A 19101-nucleotide genomic window follows, 5' to 3' on the forward strand; every position below is an offset into this window, starting at 1 on the left:
TCTGGGAGGCGGTGCCCTCTGACCCTGGCCCAGGCGGGAGGCCCCGCACAGAAGCTGTGCTGTTGGTGCACATACTGCCCTGTTTGTTCTGCAGCCACGGGAAATGCTTGGGGGCTGAGATCATGCTGCTCCGTGGCCTGAGCCTGGGGGCCTCCATGGGCTCAGAGCCACTCCACCAGCAGACGCTGACCAGGCTGGTCAGGAGCCTCGAGCTGGGGCAGTTTCCTGTGTGCAGAGCCCCACGCTGCTGCTGACATAGGTTCCTGGGGAGGGTTCTAGATCGGGGCCTCGTCCCCTTTCCCAGCGGGCAGCAGACAGGGAGGCCAGAGACTGCTGTCGCCCCAGTCCTCGGCCACCTACTTCCCCCAGGCATTCAAGTCCACCATCTCCCTCCACACACCCCATCTCAGTCCTCTGCGTCCTGGGGGCCCAGCCCCTCCCACCAGGAAGGTATCCTGGGGCAGGCCCCCCAGGCTGGGCAGGCCCCCCAGGCCGGGCAGGACCCCACAGGCCGAGCAAGCGCTTACTTGGAGAGCAGGATGATGCAGTTCTGCGCCCTCCGGCCGTCAATGACCGACAGCTCTTTGACCTTGCGGGAGGCCAGGTAGATGTCCTCCGTGGAGCCCAACTCTTTCTGCAACCAAAAAGCCAGTCAGAAAGGTGAGGTATGTGTTTCCCCCAAACCTCTACTCTCCGCCCCGCCCCCTGAAGGAGCCGCCCGGCTACCAACCAGGCCAGGCTCCTGGTGTGAGAGAAAGCGAGAGGAAAAGGCCGGGGAGAGAGGAGGGTGGGTCATTCCTGACCCAGTAGGAGGCACCTGGGACTTCACCCTGGGCTAGGATGAGTTGGGGGCAATGAAGAGCCCTTTGTAGAGATGGCCCTCTCTGGGAAAACTAGAGAGGAGCTGTTCCGATGGAGGGAGACACTGATCCCTGGCTGCGGGAATGTCATAGGATCTACACATCCCCAGACTCCACCCCCACTCCCACCGCCCCACCCAAACTCCCCAAAACGTAAGGAGCTGGTTCTAAGTCCCCACAAGGTCACAGTCCCTGGGCTCCTGGAGACTTCAGGCCCGCCCCAATGTCCTCTGAGGGGAGGGCATCCACATGTTCAGAGGTGGGGAAACTGAGGCAGAATTCCCTGTAGATTCTCTCCTTGGAGGTTCTAGCAGGCGTATTCCCAAAAAATCAAAGACCGCCCCCCTACCCCCGCTCCTGCCTTCTCTGAGCCCCTAATGAGCTTCTATCCTGGGAGCTGCCTCCAAGTACATGCTCCATGCTGTGCGCCTGCAGGAGCCGCCACTCACATGGCCACCTCTGCGAGCTGTGCCCAGTCTGCTCAGTCCTACAGGACGGCCTGGTGCCCCCCTCCAGGCGGGGGGAGAGGGGCAACAGACCAGGAGCTTCCTCTTCACTCCCATGCCCATTCTCTCCACCGCGGGCCAGGTCTGCCAGGTCTGCTAGTGCTAAGCCCTCTCCTACGTTTTGCTTTCTCTTTGGGGACCTCCCCAGGCCACCCTGTATCAACGGGGAATGAGACAGAAGGTAATAAGGACAGGCCTGCTCTTCGGGGCCCAGGGCCAGGCAGCAGCCTGGGAGAGTAAAGGTCGGAGCGTCCAGGCCCCTCAGTGACTCACCTGTTGAGAAGGATTAGTTATCAGCTCCTAGGCAGGCAGCAGCCACAGCCAACAGAGGATTAAACATGCACAACGTTAGCCAAGAGGCACGGGGACCCAGGGACGGGAGGGGAGACATGGGGGCCCCTCATCTCTACTCTGCTGCTCCATCCCAACCAGACTCCTGGCTGGAGAGGGGGACGGGGAGGAGCACGCATAGGAGCAGCTTCTAGCAGACATGCACCCCCAAGCCAAACTCAGCGGAGGACAGGCAGCGCCCCCTACAGGTCCTGGGCGCAGAGGACCCTGCCACTCCCCACCGAGAGGCCCACCAACCCCAGCTGCTGGTGGTCCCAGGCATCCCTGTCCTCCGCCTGGAGTCCCCCTCCCCGCCATGAGTTAAACTTTCTAAACGGAGGAGGAACACAGGGAACTTGAGCTGGGCCCTGAGAAGTTGTGTTCCTTGAGGCGGAGGGAAGCAGGCGTCCCTGAATTCTGCTCCCCGTCCCTTGCCCCTCATCAGTCTTTGAATCTCTCAGGGGAGCTGAGGAGGCGGAGCTCACCCCTGGTTCTCCCTTCCTGACCCTGATGAACTGAAATCACTAAGTCAGGGCCCATGTGGGGCAGAGAGGGAGACCCACTGCGCATAGGCCCTCCCTCTGCCCACAACCACCCAGGTCCCCTGACAGCGAGAGGAGGCGACCGGCTCTGCTGCTGTGAATTTAACCCCAATCACTTGGCCTGGGTGAATTTTGTGCCCAGACAGGGTGCTGGACTGATTGTGCTCAGAGCAGGGGGGGGAAGGGGGTAACAGGGGGAGAGGAAGACAGACCAGGGGGCTTTCTGTCTAACTCTTCTCCACTCACCAAATGGGGAGCCCCAAACCCAGCCTGTCCTCATCCCCACAGCCCCTCTTTCCCTACTGGCCCCGTCCCAGCCCTGCCTCAGGATCCGGAGATGATGCTCAAAGTAGACGGAGCATCTTTGCAGGAATGACACCCCTTGCAGGCACTCCCTGCATCTCCAGGCCCCCCTGGAGCACTGACATGCAGGAGCACCAGGCACTCAGGATGCTTCCAGTCGCTGCCTGTGCCCATGCAGCCTGGCACGAGCAAGGGCTGAAAATGCCTCCTGCAAGCAGATGCCTTCAGCACCCACATTTAAATGACATAAACAACTATCTGGCTTTTCTAGAACCCCCAAACAGGCCAGAGCCCTGCCCCCGCCCCTTTGGCTAGTCCCCTGGGAGCAGGGACACCTGCCCTCAGCCCCCACTGCCCTCAGGAAGGGTCAGCCTCAGGCCTGGACTTGGCAGGAAGAAGTGGGGAGCCTGGTCACTACATGCAGCCGCTGCCCAGGGCCCAGGAGGGCACAGCCCCATCAGTGGCACCTGGGGAGTCCTCAGGCCGGAACCCTGGGCTCAGCAGAGAAAACACAGAAGAAAAGAGCACAGCCCTGAGCAGAAACAGCCCCTGGAGGCAGGCCAGAGAGAAAGCAACCCCTTCCAGGCCTGGGCTGGTAATGCCCAACTGGACTTGGGGGCAGCCCCCAGATGTGCCACTGCAATGCAGATTCCTGGGCCCCAACTCATTTCCTGACTCACATTCACATGAGGATGAGGTCCCAGAACCTGCATTTTTGGCAATCCCACAGGCACTTGGCACAGTTAAGATCCCTGGCTCGGGAATGTCCTGTATTCTGCCCCCAACCCCACTCCCCTAATGCTGCTTACTCACCAGCCGTCTGTACCCAGCGCCTGCAGAGCAAAGCCCAGGGCCTCTGCCTGCCTGCCCGGGCCTGGTCCAGCCTCAACCCCTAACATGACCTTGAACGTTAGCATCCTCTGCTCCCCGACTCTTGGGGGTGTTGAGAGATGAGAGTATGTAGAGAAAATAGTTTGAAAAGTTAAAATGCCTTTTAGGTACAGTCCCTAAATGCTGTGGCCAAAGAAAGAGCAGGATCAGCAGTGGCCAGGCCCTCGGACTCCACCTCTAGTGCTCCAGGACAAGAGAGAGAAACCAACACATGCTCACTCATCACTTGATGTGTGACTACAAACTGTAATACTATGGGATGTCTCCCCTCCTGCACTGCACGCCTCCACTTCATATCTACGTTCCCAGCAAGCGCATGGGGCCTGGCAAAGGATCAAATCATTCAATACATTCAGGAGGGAGGGAGGGAGGGAGGGGCTATGTGTCAGACACTGTGGGTTTAGTAGGGCGCAAATGTGAAGTCAAGGCTAAAAGTCAAGATCCAAGAGGCTCGAGGGGCAGGGTCTTACCTGGTGCCTCTGATAGGCTGAGAACATTTTCTCAAAGTCCTGTAGGTCCAGAATCCGAAATACCTGCATGTCATCGATCTCATTCCATACGGTGCCAGGGACACGCTCCTAAGATTCGGGGCGGGGAGGACACCCATGGTTGACTCACTTCCTTCCCTGTGGAGATGGCTGGTGCCTCCCTACCCCCACCTGCCCCCAGGGGCACACATCCTGACAGCCAGGCGGCCAGGCCCTCAGAAGGGGGTCATCCTCCCCTCTAACCTCCACCCTTTCTCAATACTTGGCCCCAGGGTAGAGGCCAGAGACAACCTCCTTTCCCGCCTGTCCAGGTGGGCCCACGTGCAAGCACGTTACAGAAATCGGTGGGTGAGCCGAGCGAGGGATGGGCGAGTATGAAACTCCTTCCAGAAAAGCCAAGCTGAGCCAGCGCTCTCGGGGCCTCCCCCTGAAGGCGGGCTGGTGGGGTCAGCGGCAGGAAGAGTGCCCACACATATTGGGGATCCTGGCATCCTTAGCGCCAACGGTATTTCCGGCATCTGAGATGGTCATTTTCTCTCCCAGGGGTCTTCCTCCCACTTTCCCAGATTCCCAGAAAGCGGACCAATGTCAAAGGCTGGGACATCCTGTCCCCTCCAGTGACTGCCCGGGCCAGAGAGACTCTGCCACAATTTCCTGTTGGTCAGACCCAGGGAAGGTGGCCCGTAGCTTATGACTGGGAAGGGCCCAGGAGTGTACATTCCACGGCCCCTCACCATAGGCCCCGTCCACCTCTGCTAGGACCCTTGCAGTGAACCCCACCCCAGGGGCCTCGGAAGAAGCTGTCAGCCTCTGGGGAGGAGCTGCCAGCCAAGCGAGCCCACTCCAGTGGTCCTGTGACATCTGAGGATGGCTTAGAGCAGGGGTGGGCAACCCCTGGCACGCGTGCCAAACATGGCACGCCAGTAACTTTTGCTGGCACGCGAAACCCTCTCTTATAATCTTCCATTTACAATTTTTTTCTTAATATCGACTTTTTTATTTTTCAGATAAATTCCGTGTAGGTGCATCTTAGATAAATAAATAATTTTACATAACAAGTTATCTTAAAGACCATAGACATGGATTGACGAGAGAGGGGAAGATCAATTTCTAAGCCTCTGCCTTAACTCTCCCTGCCTTCCTAGATCCGACCAGTGTTTTGGTTTCATCCACATACGCTTGTGAATCTTTATTCTCAGTGATGAATTTTGTTAAGTCTTGTAATAGGAGTAGCCTGCCGGATGAAAGTAGTGGCTCGTGCATATCTCTGAAGGTCACGAAATATAAACCTGATGTAAAATCTCTGTCATCAGTGATGCAGCAGCAAAAGTCCCACTGATCATATCAAAGGGAGTCATAAAGTTTTCTGTCGGACTATCAGGGTACATATATACATTAAAAAATAAATGTATTTTTCATCATCATATACTGTGTTTTTGTTGCTCGAATGAATTTTATTATTTCTTCAAGGTTCTTCACATATGTACACCTTAAGAGGTATCAAGTAGGCATAACGTGCTCAAAAAATTAGGGTTGGCACGCAGAAGAATTTTGAGTCAGAGATTTTGCTGGTTTTGGCATGCACTCACAAAAAGGTTGCCCAGCCCTGGCTTAGAGGGTGCACCAGAGGTCCTCCCTGCAGGTGCTCCACCCCCCCTCCCAGAACCCACCTCACCTACATCTTTGCTGACTTTTCAGGTGGCGCCGCCCACCGTCCTCTTGCTGCAGGGCAGCTGGGGAGCCTTCCTAACGACCCGCCTGCTCCCCCCACCTCCCCCTCAGCAAGGCTTGGGGAGAGAAACATACCTTTCACTCACGTTTATTTTCTTAAACTCTGGAAAAGGGGAGGCTGGGCCAGAGCAGGGGGTGGGGGCATTCCTGTGGCCTTGCTGAGGCCAGGGACCCTCTTGTGGAATGCCGGGCTGGGAAGCTCGGAGCGGCAAGGGATACAGGCAACTGGCCAAACCCAACACAGACGCATTCTTTTCATGGCAGAAGCAGCCACTGTGTGTGTGTGTGTGTGTGTGTGTGTGTGTGTGTGTGTGTGTACACACAGGAGCACTCGTGGGGTCGGGGAAGAGGAAGGGGCCTGGGGAGAGGGGCCAGGCTCCTGGAATGAGGAAGGTAGTAGCGGAGAGGAGATAGTAGGAATGGAATTGGGGCAGGCAGGGGAGAGAAACTTCTAATTCGGTCCCCACCTAAACCCAGGCCTGGGGGGCAGGTGGGCGCACTGGGAAAGCTCAGAGCGGTGAAGCCTCCCGTTGCTCCTCATTCCCGGTGAGGCCAGGATGAGAAAAGGGGCGGATTGAGAGGGTGGGATGCTGAGCGCTAGGAAGAGACAACAGACTGAGGGCCAGCCTCTCCGCGTGTCTCCCCAAACACCCGCCCTCCCCCGTATTCGCCACAGGAACGCCCGGTGGGGTGCGCCGAGTCTGCAGCCGGACAGGGGCACGTCTATTCCAGTGTTCTCCACACCCTACATTCACCAAGTTACCCTGATGTGCCGGCCATGCATCATCCCCAGATTAGTTTTGCTGCCACTCTGGCCGAGGCCCCATCACCTGTGGCCTAGATTCCTGGAGCTTCTGCCCCTCAGCGACATCTTGTGTAAGCCAGGGAAATCTTTCTCAACGCAAGTCTCTGTTTCTCTCAAGGAGCATGTGGGTCAGTGAGACCAGGCTGGCTTGCTCTGTCCCTGTCTCATCACTCTGTGGGACCACTGGCAAATGGCGGGGGGCTGTTCTCTTCTCATGTTAGGGGGGCGGGGGAGAGGGGAAACCGAATCTCAATGGTGCTTCCTTACTGAGCTAAAGTGTAGATTAAGTGAGACAACAGACTCAAAGCACACATGGCAGTGCCACCAACAATAACCAATCTATTATTACTATTAATATTACGACTTCCTCTGTGTTAGTCACTTGGCACGTACTTTATATGTATTAAAACCACCTTTGCTATGGATGTCATAATTACCCTCATCTTACAGATCAAGAACCTGTAGCCCAAATGATGAAATGACCCCCTCATCATACAAGTCAAAGCTTGCGGCTGGGATAATAGGTTCACAAAACATTAGCCACCCACCCCGGCTAAGAAACGTGTGCAGCTCCCAGGACTGCTCCCCGATGGCTATTCCACCAAAACGGTGCTTTCCAGTCTAGGAATGAAACTGGCCTGCGCTGGGGCCCTGAGGAATTCGGTAGGCTTTATTAGTACTGGACCCCGGAGAAAATCCTAGGCACAAAGCTCTAGATGATAAAAATGTTGCAAAAATGTTTTGCCTTGTCTGTATTCCTTAATTGCTAAGGTACCTAATCAACTTTTTGTGACATTTTAAAACCATAAATTAAAAGTTGTAAGTATAGGAGATGCAGATTATACCTTTTTTTACGACAATTTAAAAACATCATTTCTGACGATGGACAATGAACATGCCCACACAGCCTCTGGCCTCTGGTCCTGCAGAGCTGGCTGCCGGCTCCCATGCCCTTGCCTTCCTGCCTTGCCTCGAAGCCATGGAGAAGCATGCACAGGGCATAACTGTGCAATGCAGCTGCCACTGACTTCAACAGTGTTTCTTCAACATGCTGCTAAGAGGTGGCTCTAAAGTTTTAATAACTCAGGTTGAAGGTGGTATCAGAGGCCCAGGAGACTACAAATGGGCTGTATTCATGCATCGTGTTTCTACCTGGATCACAGAACCAGAGGTGGAAGGAATCGTAGAGATCACCTTACAGACAAGTAAATGGAGTGTGGACAACATGAGTGGTTTCACAGCCCACACGGTTAGAGCCAAACCTGGTCTTGTTAGAGGGTAGAACCTCTCCCTCAGTCCAACCTCAGGATCTAGAAGTGTTTCTTCAAACACACTTTCTAGATCCAAAGGTCAGAGGGCACCCATTACTCTCAACTCCAATCATAGCTGTTGTTGAAGGGTGAGGGTGAGTCAGGCCAACTGAATCCAATTGCCTTACATGTGTTTATCTCAGGGTCAAAGTCACTGATCCTCATAATAGGACACAGAACAGAACCAGGTGCAGGGCTGACCCAGGCTGCAACTGGCCTTCATTTTCTAGGGGTCTAATGTGACCAGGACATCTATGCTCTATGATCTTGAACGTCTGACAGAGAAGTCAACTCCACACTTGAGCCTGGAGTGGGTGATTAGTGGGTAATATTTGTGAGGGCCTCTCACTGCTGAGCCATCTAGGAAGCAGCACCATTCTGGGAAGATGCCAAAATGGCTATATCTTGGCACCAAACTCTTCACTGCAAGGGTGTCATAGCCCCTGCCATGGCCTCATTTCAGTCCTTGATCTTTACCATCTCAGTCCTTGGTCCAAGATCTTTGCCCAGATCTTCTACCCTTTTCCTCAGATTCACCTTGTCCTTATGGTTCCAGTCCAGCCCTTGCCTTGTCTAGAAAGAACCCCTGCTTGGCCCATGCTCTTGTATCTATATTACTCCATTAATCCTCAGCACGCAGAAATTCCTTCTGTAGGTGGCTTGGGCAATGCAAGCATTACCACATGCCGAGCCATGTCCTCCCAGGGTAGAATGTTCTTCCCGGTGGACAGTGCGCTGCCTGGCATCAGCAACCCCCTCTTTTGCATCCTCTATGTCTACCCTGACACCCACCAAAGAAAGAACCCAGGGGATAGATCTCCAAACAGTGGGGCTGACTGCCCCCCAGCTGTAGGAGAAGGGATGCACTGGCCTCCCCTGGTGACTCACCTCATTTAGCTTGACCCAGTTGAAGGACTTCAGCGGGTGGGAAGGTTGGGGGACACACTTCTTCCTGAGTGAGACATCACTGCTGGGGAAAGGGTCTGGAGGGACAGGCAGGCCAATGCCGAAGCAAGGTGGGGCACCAGGGGGAGTGGGAGGCCCACCAGGTGGAAGGGGTGGTGGCGGTGGGGGACAGCAGGTGAATGGTAAAGGGGGTGCAGGTGGAGGCAGATCATTGGTTGTCATCGAGGAAGTCAAGGTAAGTGGGCCTCCAGGGGGAGGTGGGGAAGATACAGGTCCTGTCTGTGAGGAGACAGAAAAATCAGAAGAACAAAGCCATCAGCAATGATACCTTTCAGGTGTCCCACTATTATTCCTTTCCTTATTCTTATTCTCCATCTACACTAGATCTGCCAATCCTGTTCTTACCTCCCACCTACACTGAGCTCCCATTTTCTCTCTGTATCTCCAACATCCACCACACACACAACCACAGATAGACACAAACGTCACTCACACACAGACACTGAGCAAAGTCACAGTCCCCACAATGCAACGGCAGGGTTGACACAAAGAGTTGTGTAGGCCACTACCTGCTGAGGGCGGGGAAGCCAAAAGCCCACCTGCACTCTACTTCCAAGGTGTGCTTCCTGGGACAGCACCACCCAGAAGAAGGAGCATTACTTTTACTAAGTAACACAAAGGTGTCACCCTTACAGCTTCAGGAGGCCCCTCTATGCGGGGATGAGGCCCCCCCTCTTCTCCCTCATCCCGGGATCCTCGGCCCCTCCCCACACCTGCTCTTCCCTCCATATCCTGAAGGTCTAGGCTCATCTGTGTGGAAGGAGAGGAGAGTGCCCACGTACTGAGATCTCACTGAGTTGGGCTACCAGCTCAGCCACTTGTCCCCGAGCCTGGCGCAGCTCCTGGGACTCTCGGGCCAGCTTGTCCTTCATCTTGTTCAGCGTCCGCATCATCTCTTCCTTCTCCAGGGTCTTTGTCTCACACTCTCGCTCCTTCCTCTCCAGCTTGCTCACCAGTTCCGTGTGTTCTGGATGATGCGGGGCAGGAGAGGAAATGGAGAGAATGTGAGTCTGCGTGTGTCCCCCTCCAGGGGAGGTGGGTCCTGGGCTGGCCAGCGGGAGGGGTGGGTGGAGCGTGTAGCAGGTTTAGGCAGAGCTCCTCACCTTTCCGGAACTTCTCTGCCTGGTCTCGCCACTGCTTCACTTCATTCTCATTGATGAGCCTGGTGGGGAGCAGAGGGAGGATCCTATTGAACATTGGCACTCGACCTCCCATTGGTGCCTGGACCCCAGTCTATCTGGCCACATCGAGGAGGGCAGGATTTTGACTCCCCGGATGTTCCTCCAGGTCCCCATCCCTTCCCAGTTCTCACTGTGTGTTTCTCCATGGACTGTGAAAGCTACGAGGACCCTCAGGTGCCCTGTAATCTAACCCCTTTGTGAAACAGTTGAAGTCCTGAGATGAGACTGGAGACAAGATTTTAATGGTAGAACTAGGCCCAAATCTCAGGCTTCCCTTAGCTGTAATGATTTGTACCCCTTTGTAAAAACAGGTTTTTGCACTGACAGAGATCACAATATTAGCACTACCATGGTGCAGGCTGCTAAAGACCAATGCGTGAGAGTGAGAGAGGCCACCCATTCCAACAACACAGAATGAGGGGGAGGCGGGGAGGGTGTCTAAATTATAAGAAGTCCTCATTTGTATCAAACTCTTGCAACTGGGATAAAAGTAAGCTTTCATTTAGACATCGAAGTACAAGGGAGGTGAAACCCCAAGGTGAGACCCCAGTAATCATGTCTTTGGTAAACCTGAGAATGTGGAAGAGTGAGATCCATGACTCTTGGCCTCCTTAACGAGGCTAAGGCTATAAACAGGGGACAGTGTGGAGAAGTAACTTGGGCAGAGATTTCTTTGGGGAGAACCACCGCCATCATCGCCGGTGCTGCCACCTCCTTCACTACCATCTGTGAAATGGCTTCTTTGAGCCTCTCAGAGAGTTTTGACCCAGGTTCCTTGACACTGGGCAGGAGGCATGGTGGACTGGGGTCTGACTTGGGGCTGGGCAGGTCCAGAGAGTGAGGAAGCATTAAGCAGGACAGCGCTGCTGAGCTGGGGTCCAACAGCTCTCTAGAGTTTGTTGGCAGTAGCTGGATTGTTTAAGATTCATTTTCTGCTTGGTGTTGAATTGCAATACAACAAATCAGTGAGAGCCTATTTAATCTCCTTAAGGGCAACTGGCTCAGACTTACGCTGAAAAATAAGTAAAAGCTTAACGTTAAAATTTTAAAATTAAAAGTCAGTGTTTAAAATTAAAAATTTATGCTGAAAGATACATAAACGTTTCAAATTAAAATTCAGTGTTTAAGTTTAAAATCAATATTCAGAACATAAGGTCTGAATATGATTGATGTGACTTGGAACTTGCTCTCTGTGTTCCTCTGTACCCCGGGTCAGACAAAGCCTGTAAGGTCAGAAGGCCTCGGGCTGCGCCATCCTTGTCCCATAACCTCATGGCTAAATGGTCTTGCCCTGCATCAGCGGTTGGAAAACCTCCAAAGGGACAGAGGTTTACATACTGTGTACAGTCTCTGCTGCAGATTCTGGTGTTTTTAACAACCCTTTTAAAGTGTAAAATCTCTTCTTAGCTCATGGACCATACAAACACAAGTTGGGGAGTTCGCCCACAGGCATGGCCTGCTGACTCCTCCTCTGTGTTGATGAGTTTAAACTCCTCCTCTATCCACTCCACTCAATGGGCCAGTGAGAGGTAACCCCCAGCTGTGCTGTCCAATATGGTGTCACTAGCCATATGTCATATGGTTATTTGATTAAAAGGAAATGCAATGTAAAATTCAGTTCCTCAGTCACACCAGCCACATATCAGTGCTCGGCAGCCACGTGTGGACAGGGTGGATATGGACCACTTCTGTGATCTCAGAGTTCCTTTGGACAATGCTGCTCAAGGCCTGTGTGGAGATGTCTGGGGTGAGAGGGGAAGTGAGACCCCCCAGGTAGGAGAGAGATGAGAAGGAGGAGGAAGACAGGGGAGGGCTCGCCACTGCTCACATGTTGACGATGTTCTTGACGTTGAAGTTCTCCAAGGGAGCCAGGTCAGGGTCCACGCCCCGCTCATCCTGGAGGACAATCTGCTGTAGGATGCGGTCGAGGAGCTGCCACTGCTGCAGGTAGCCACCATTCCGCTTGTCTGAGGGACACAGTATCGCATCTACACTGAGCCCTGGAGCCCCTGGAGCCTCACCTTAGAGTCACTGCCTGGGCCCAGGCTGGCGAGATGCCCCCCACCCCCTTGGCAAGCTCCCAAGGGGGCGGGAGGCAATGCAATTGCTGATGATGGAGAATCTCCAATCCAGCCATTTCTTGATTATCTGTGACTGGCCCTCTGACTGTGTCAAACCTCTGGACATATTTCTCTGAAATGCTTCCTGTCTGCTTTTCTTCCCTGTGGGCACCCAAGCATGGTAGGCCTTGGGAATGCAAATTGCTTTTTCAATTACCTTAAAAAAAGCCTTTCAGAAGGCAAATCTGCTCCAAAATATTACATACTGAATAAAGAAGTCTGCAGGGAAATTTTTTAAACAGAAGAGGTTTTAGGGCAATATCTATGCTATTGTTCTACAGAGAAAGATGAATGGAAACTAATTGCAGGTGTGCACAGAAAGGGAATCAGACTGGATAGGAGAAGTGGTGATGGAACCCAGGAAGGTTTGTTTTGGTGAAGGTGACCCTGAACTCTGAAGGCAAAGGCATTGTGTGTTGTGTTCGATCTCACGGGGTCCCACTCTCATCCCCTCTAATCATAGTCTGGCTGGCATAGACTATTTCCAAGATAGACACTCTTCATTGTTTCTTTATCCCCAATACTTCATCTCTGCTGACCACCAAGGAAGGTCAACCAGAGTGATCCTGACCTTGAAGTCCAATCATTAATGCCTACAAGATGGAAGGTAATGTCTGTAAAGCCCCTTCTAAAGTAGATAGAGAGACCCAGACACGTGCCCATGGGACACCAAGCACAGGGACTTGGGACAGAAGTCAGGTTTCCCAGGACCTTCCCGTGTCTTCCATGAAGACCTCTGCACTGACTTTTGGAGAACTGAGAGGTTTCCAAACCCAGCATTTCCGTCTCTTTGGTTTTTTTTCCACCACCCCACTGACACAGGCATCGCCACATGGTGTCATGCTCCATTTACCTTTCACCCAGGAAACCAGGGTGGAGCCAGGACACTGGCTCACAGAAGCAGAACACGTTTCATCCAGAGCCCTGACCCCAAAGAAACAGAGGTTCCTTCCTATGCAACGACTGGCTCAGCCTCAAGTTCATCCACTGAAAACAAGATCATAATGCTCACTCTGTACATCGTTTTGAGGTTCAGAGACACTGTGCCAAAGGACCTCACACCGCACCTGGCCCAGAGCTGGCACACAGTAAACTGTCCTTGTCACCATCACCACCACCACCACCTTCACTACCACCAAAGAGAGTCTGTCTAGGTTGACGATGACTTTCCAAATATTCCATTTTGTGAAGAGCTTAGATACCAAATGGTACAATTTCAAGTTGCATGCTGGAGTGGCTTATCAATAATTATGTGTCATTTATGCAGTCACCGTGCACACTTGGATCTTAAGAGCTTAGCATCTGCTCCCGTAGATGCTGACATTTGAAAAGAGAGGCAGGGGCAAGGGTGTTAGGGTGGCTTCCAGCAAGGACTGGCTGGAGGAATTGATTTTCAAAAAATTGGCCTGCTTATTGCACATCTGTGCCATCCCCCAAACACAGACTTTTTTGGAACTCCCCAAGAAGTCTGCTCATCCCCTGTCAGAACTGTCTGATTTCATGGTGATCAAGTACTGTTTGTTGGACTGGGATATTGGCACTGCTCTGGGCCAAGTCCAGCAACTGCCCAAGGTGATAGTGGAAGTCCTGCCCTTAGGAGGGCGGGGAAGAGCAGGGGCCTGAGTCCTGGCCTGACCTCCCGGGGCTGGCTGAGGAAGTGGCAGGTGCTGGCTACTCACAGGGCATCTGCAGGCAGTGGTGCAAGACAGACAGCAGGCAGGGGTAGGCCTCCGTGTGCTTCAGCTTCCGGTGGATCAGCTCAAACATCTGGGAAGCACTCTTGGTGTCGATGTGGACCTGGGGGTTTGGGGGCAGCAGTGATTGGTTGGGGGAGACAGTGAGGAAGAGAATAGGGGAGAGAAGACCCTGCTTCCATCCACTGCATCATCCCCCAGGAGGGCCCACCTTCCCCTGCCTCAGGCCCAGGGGCGAGAGGGAGATAAGCTAATTATATAACCAGGGTTTCTCACCCTCGGCCTATTGGCATCTTGGACCAGGTCATTTTTGTTGTAGGGGCTGCCTTGTTCACTGTAGGGTGTTTGGCAGCATCCTGGCCTCTGTCTATCAGACGCCAGTGGCATCCTCCTCGCACTAGTCGTGACAACTTAAAAATGTCTCAAGTCATGTCGCCCCTGGTTGAGAACTACTGATTCAAACCCAGGGAAGGAAGCAGGGACACAGGTGAGTGAAGAAGCACGTGGCACACGGGTCTACAGCCTGGGCTCAGCCCCAGGCCTGCTCTCCGGTTGTGACAACAGGCCAGCTGCCCAGCCTCTCTAACCTGCTTCTGTGCCTGTAAATCCAGGAACTGTGAGCGAATATACAGGCTGGTGGTTCGTGACTGCAGCACCGCCCAAAGCAGGTTTCTGTTTGGATGGGGGTTTATAGCACAAAATTTAAGCAGCAGAGCTGTGTGTTTCAGGGTTACTAGGGCTAAAATGAAAATATGGTTTTGTTTGCTAAGCATGATCTGGTGAGTGATGGGAGGAGGCGACTCAGGATCGCTAGAAGGCAGGGGAGAGTCGTCCAGGAGCAGCATTTGAGACTACTCAGCTGAAAGAAAGAATGTCTATCCTTCCTCTGGGGGTTGTGACCCACTAGCAGTGGTCGGCAAACTCATTAGTCAACAGAGCCAAATATCAACAGTACAACGACTGAAATTTCTTTTGAGAGCCAAATTTTTTAAACTTAAACTATATAGGTAGGTACATTGTTATTAACTTAATTAGGGTACTCCGAAGGCTTAGGAAGAGCCACACTCAAGGGGCCAAAGAGCCGCATGTGGCTCTCGAGCCGCAGTTTGCCGACCACGGCACTAGGGGGTAAATACTCTACCAGGTGAAACCCGACAGGTGAGGCTCACCAGAGCCAACATACTGCCGGGCATCCAGAAACAGGACCTGGCCATGGGGGGACCCACCAGGGAACCCAACCAATGCTAGACCCCCCAAGCACAGGAGCTGCAGAAGCGGCTGTGGGGCCACCTGGACCGCCACAGTCACCTCACCCTGGCAGGCACCTCACCATGTCAAACCTCCTGGCTAGCTCCAGGTCATCCTCATTCCGGACCATCTCGAAGAAGTCTAAATGCCTAGAGAGGATGGGAGCGTAGAGAGCGCAGACATTAGCATCAGGACATCCTTGAAGGGTTACAGCCCCTTCAAGCTCCCACCAGCTAAACCTGAAAGCTTCATTCAGGCGAGGCCAATGCCAAACCAGAAGGAAGCAGCTGTCTGTAGGCAACACTCCCCTGTATAGACTCCCTCAGGGAGGCCAACCCAGGGCTTTCTCAATGTCAGCACTATTGACATCGAGGTTGGATTACCCTTGGTTATGGGAGGTTATATCAGTTGCAGGAGGTTCAGCAGCATCTGACTTCCACCCACGAGATGCCAGTAGCACCCCCACCTACAGTTGTGACAACCAAAAATGTCTCCAGGCATTGCCAAATGTCCCTGGGGTGGGGGTAAAATCGCTCCCAGTCAGGGACTACTGTCCTACATACACCTTCCCAGTGTTCTCATGTTGTCCCCATGTCAGCCCTCAAGGTCAATCTTACTCATTTTCCACCCCATTCACTCTCCACTCCACTTCAAAAGGATTCACCCTCTTTCCCTTAAGGTCCAGTGTAATAAAATGCCTGTACCCATGGGACAGAGCCAGAGGGGCTGCTAGTAACACACGGGAATGTAACTGTGCCCTTGACCAACAAAGGTCTTTATGGCTTATCTTCTGAGTGGGCCATTTCTGTTGAGCAGGAGCGCCCTGTAGGACATTCAGCATTTCTGGACCCTAACAACCAGACAGTCCAAAAACCAAACAACACTCCCACATGTTTCCAAATGCCCCCCAGTGGGGAAGTACTGCCACGGTTAATGACTACAGGGTCCACCTGTCTATAACATCAGAGATGAGACAGCAGGTCAGCAAAGAGGACAGGTAGGGATATAGATAAGACGTGGGACAAGGGGATGGGGAGCCACAGCCTGCCCCACACACAGAGCTGATTCTGCATGGATGCTGGGTGTGGCAGGTGGTCTCCAGTGGGAAGGGAAGCCTCCATGAAGGCTGTGACTATTACCCACCAAGGCTCTGTCCCCATAGGTCTACCATGGGGATGGGTGGAGTGGGCCTTACTTGTCCAGGATGGCGTTCTCGTGCTGCCGGAGTTTGTCAATCACAGGCTGTATCCCCAGCATCAGGAACTCGTACCGTAGATGTAGGCGGAACTCCAGATTGTCCTAGGGGGTCAGCAAGGAAGGACCAGACTCTGGCTGGTCTCGATTTCCACAAGAGTCCCCAGGGGACCCTCACTGCCACTGCAGTCATCATCCCTCCACTTCTGCAGCCCACTCAACTGGAACTGCTTCAAGTCCCAGAGTCCCAAGGAAGGGTGGGAGGAGACATCTTTTGATGTCGTTAATCCACTCCCTGTAGGTCTCCTGACTCATCTCTGCCGAGTCTTGTAGCTTTTGGCATCAAAGGGCAGTGTTGTTCAGGGATACAAAACACAAGCTTTGGAATCAGAGAGATCTTGGTTCAAATCCCTGCTCTGTCACTTTTACTAGTTTTGTGACTTTGGGAAAGCCTTAGTTTCCTCATCTGTAAAATGGTCATGATATTACCTACAGCAAGCATGTGAAACTCAAAGCCTAACACGGGCCAAATAAACGAGGCATGCGGTCCGCGGACTGCGAGTTTGACATGCTTGACCTACAGGAAGGGTGTTAGTAGATATTACCCGATGAGTTATGGTTACCAACTAATCAGAACAGATGTCAGCCATAAACAGCTAGTAATGACAAAGGTGTTGTCAGCATCTTAGGGACAGATTATTCCCCAAATCCACCTCACCTAACTGAGGTCATCAGTATTGGGTGAAAAACAAACCAACCAAAAAACATGCTGGCAGAAAAAAGGGAAAAGTACAGATTATTAAAGTTCCCCTTCTATCCTTCAATAAGCTGACCTTGACTGAGGCATCTGACTAATTATTCTTTAATTATTGCTATCTTTTTGGTCTGAAAATCCCACTCTGACCCCAAAGGAAAGAAATGAGAAATCAGACCTCCTAACAGAAGGAGCTAGAAGAGCATGACTAGCCAACCCAGAAACCAGTCCACAGAAGATCTTTAGAAAACTCTGAAAAGAAGGGCCAACACTTTTCCTCTTCCCATAAATCATCCCACCGCCCTAAGCCACCATCAGCCAGCCCAGATGGGGTTTGCCCATGACACACATCATGCAAGATGCTACCTGTGCAGGACGCTCCCAGGAGCCTCTCCTGACAGCAAGGTTAAAGACAAGCTATTCCTTCTCAGCCCAAGAGAAGGCAGCAGGAAGTGCTAAAGACAACGATGGCAGTGGCAGCCACCCAGCCAGATGCCTTGGCCCTCCCCTCTGCTACTTCCCCAGGAGGCACACACGCGAGCCCAGGTCCAGGAAGTCAGGGCACAGCCAGGGCCAGGAAAGATGCCTCACCTCCCCAGCGCCAGCATTGAGGACGGCGTTGATAAAGGACATGATGGCTGTCTTCAGGTTCACTTCATCCCGGTACCGGCCCAGGCTTCGGTCCAGTTCGTTCAGCAGGGTCTGGATGGGAAGGCAGCACGGGAGAGGAGGGGGGAACTCAGGATCCTAGAGGTCCAGCCTCTGTGCCTTTTCTCCTGCCATCCCAACCGCCAGAATGCCCGTCCATTCTCTCTACCCAACTGTCCAACTTATCCGGGGCCTTCGCCACAGCTTTGAGAAGCATCCTTTGCCTCTCCACGTCTCGGTCCCAGCCCTGCCTTACTTCCTCTCCACCCGGCCTCAGGGCTGGGTGATTCTGCTGGGCCGTGCTGAAATTCTGCTCTGGCACCTACAGCTCCTCCACAGCACGGCCACTGCCTTTGTCTCTTTCGCATCTTCTGCAAAGGGCCAGGGGCCACTTTTCACACAGAGTCGGTGCTTAACAATGTTGGATGATAGAATAAACAAACAGCCTATCCTGGTGGATAAGCCACAGATTGTAAGGACAGGTCATGTCGATGGAGACTTACTCTATGCCGAGACACATTATGCTAATTGTCTCCCTCACTGGCATGTGTCGGGGGCAGGCCAGGGAGAAGAAAAGAGAACAGCCTGGCCTGAGCTCACAGGACTGTTCCCAGGGTTCCCGTCGTAGGCACCAGCCAGGCACAGGGCCTAAAATCTTGAGCCCAACAATTGCATAAATTAGACAATTCTTCCCTGAGTCCCTCTAATGAGCCAGGTGCCGGGCTCAAAGAGACAGAGCCATGAGAATGAAACAAACCAGTATCCCAGCCTCATTGGAACCCACGTTCTAGCAAGAAGTCCATTTCCTAGCCAAAGCCCTATCTCTCCAGGTCCCTCTGCAAGCCCGCCGTGGGCCCCTCACCTGGAAGCGCGTGCGCTCGGCTGCGTACACCTGGTAGTGCAGCATGGCCTGCAGAACCTTCTTGTGGCCACCGGGCACCAGGCACACGGCGCCCAGGATCTCCAGCACGGCCACCTTGGTCTTGCTGTTCTCCGTGCGCAGGCTCTGCGCGATGGTGCTGATGGCCTCGGGCTGCGCCAGCACGTGAGCCCGCCCCTGAGAGTTGTTCATCAGAGCCTTGATGCAGCCGATGAGGGAGGTGTGGATGCGGCTCTCGCAGGTGGCGTGGTCCATGCTCCGGAGGAAGTTCAGCAGGCAGGTCAAGCCATCCAGCTCGATGAAGCGGGTCACAAACCTGTCCAGGCCAGAGCCGTTAGTGGAAGGGAATGGGCATCCTGCACTGGCGTATTGCTCTACACAGCTATTTGCAAAGAGGCATCCCATGACCCCGGCTCCATTGTGTCCCACCGATAGTGACCACTGGCTCATCTATACAGTGTATCTAAAACACTGACATCCTAGCATGCTCACGGGGGACTCACATCTTGTTTGCATTTTAAATACTGTTCATTTGCATGTCATTGACTGCCAGTTGCATAGCTATGGTGCTGTGCAAGGGAAGGCGATGATCATGATAATTATTACAATAACTATTAGGGCTATTAAACCTGAAGACTTATCTCCAGGGA

General features: G+C 53.1%; 1 protein-coding gene across 4 annotated transcripts in view; it reads right to left on the reverse strand.

Moving 5' to 3' along the window:
- DAAM2 (dishevelled associated activator of morphogenesis 2) overlaps nucleotides 1-19101 on the reverse strand; it is a 102183-nt gene that overhangs the window by 14395 nt on the left and 68687 nt on the right. For 3 of the 4 annotated variants that reach the window (XM_059701783.1, XM_059701785.1, XM_059701784.1), the window contains exons 6-17: nucleotides 18434-18767; nucleotides 17515-17625; nucleotides 16171-16274; nucleotides 15058-15124; nucleotides 13713-13830; nucleotides 11742-11880; nucleotides 9836-9894; nucleotides 9515-9699; nucleotides 8655-8951; nucleotides 3903-4010; nucleotides 1640-1666; nucleotides 528-634 (exon numbers count right to left, since the gene is read on the reverse strand). In XM_059701783.1, the coding sequence (XP_059557766.1) occupies nucleotides 528-634; nucleotides 1640-1666; nucleotides 3903-4010; nucleotides 8655-8951; nucleotides 9515-9699; nucleotides 9836-9894; nucleotides 11742-11880; nucleotides 13713-13830; nucleotides 15058-15124; nucleotides 16171-16274; nucleotides 17515-17625; nucleotides 18434-18767 (1656 nt within the window). The remainder of the gene's footprint in view (nucleotides 1-527; nucleotides 635-1639; nucleotides 1667-3902; nucleotides 4011-8654; nucleotides 8952-9514; nucleotides 9700-9835; nucleotides 9895-11741; nucleotides 11881-13712; nucleotides 13831-15057; nucleotides 15125-16170; nucleotides 16275-17514; nucleotides 17626-18433; nucleotides 18768-19101) is intronic. The other variant, XM_059701786.1, reaches the window with a different exon arrangement.

The sequence above is a fragment of the Myotis daubentonii genome, chromosome 6 (assembly GCF_963259705.1).
Source record: "Myotis daubentonii chromosome 6, mMyoDau2.1, whole genome shotgun sequence".
Classification (NCBI taxonomy): Eukaryota; Metazoa; Chordata; class Mammalia; order Chiroptera; family Vespertilionidae; genus Myotis; species Myotis daubentonii.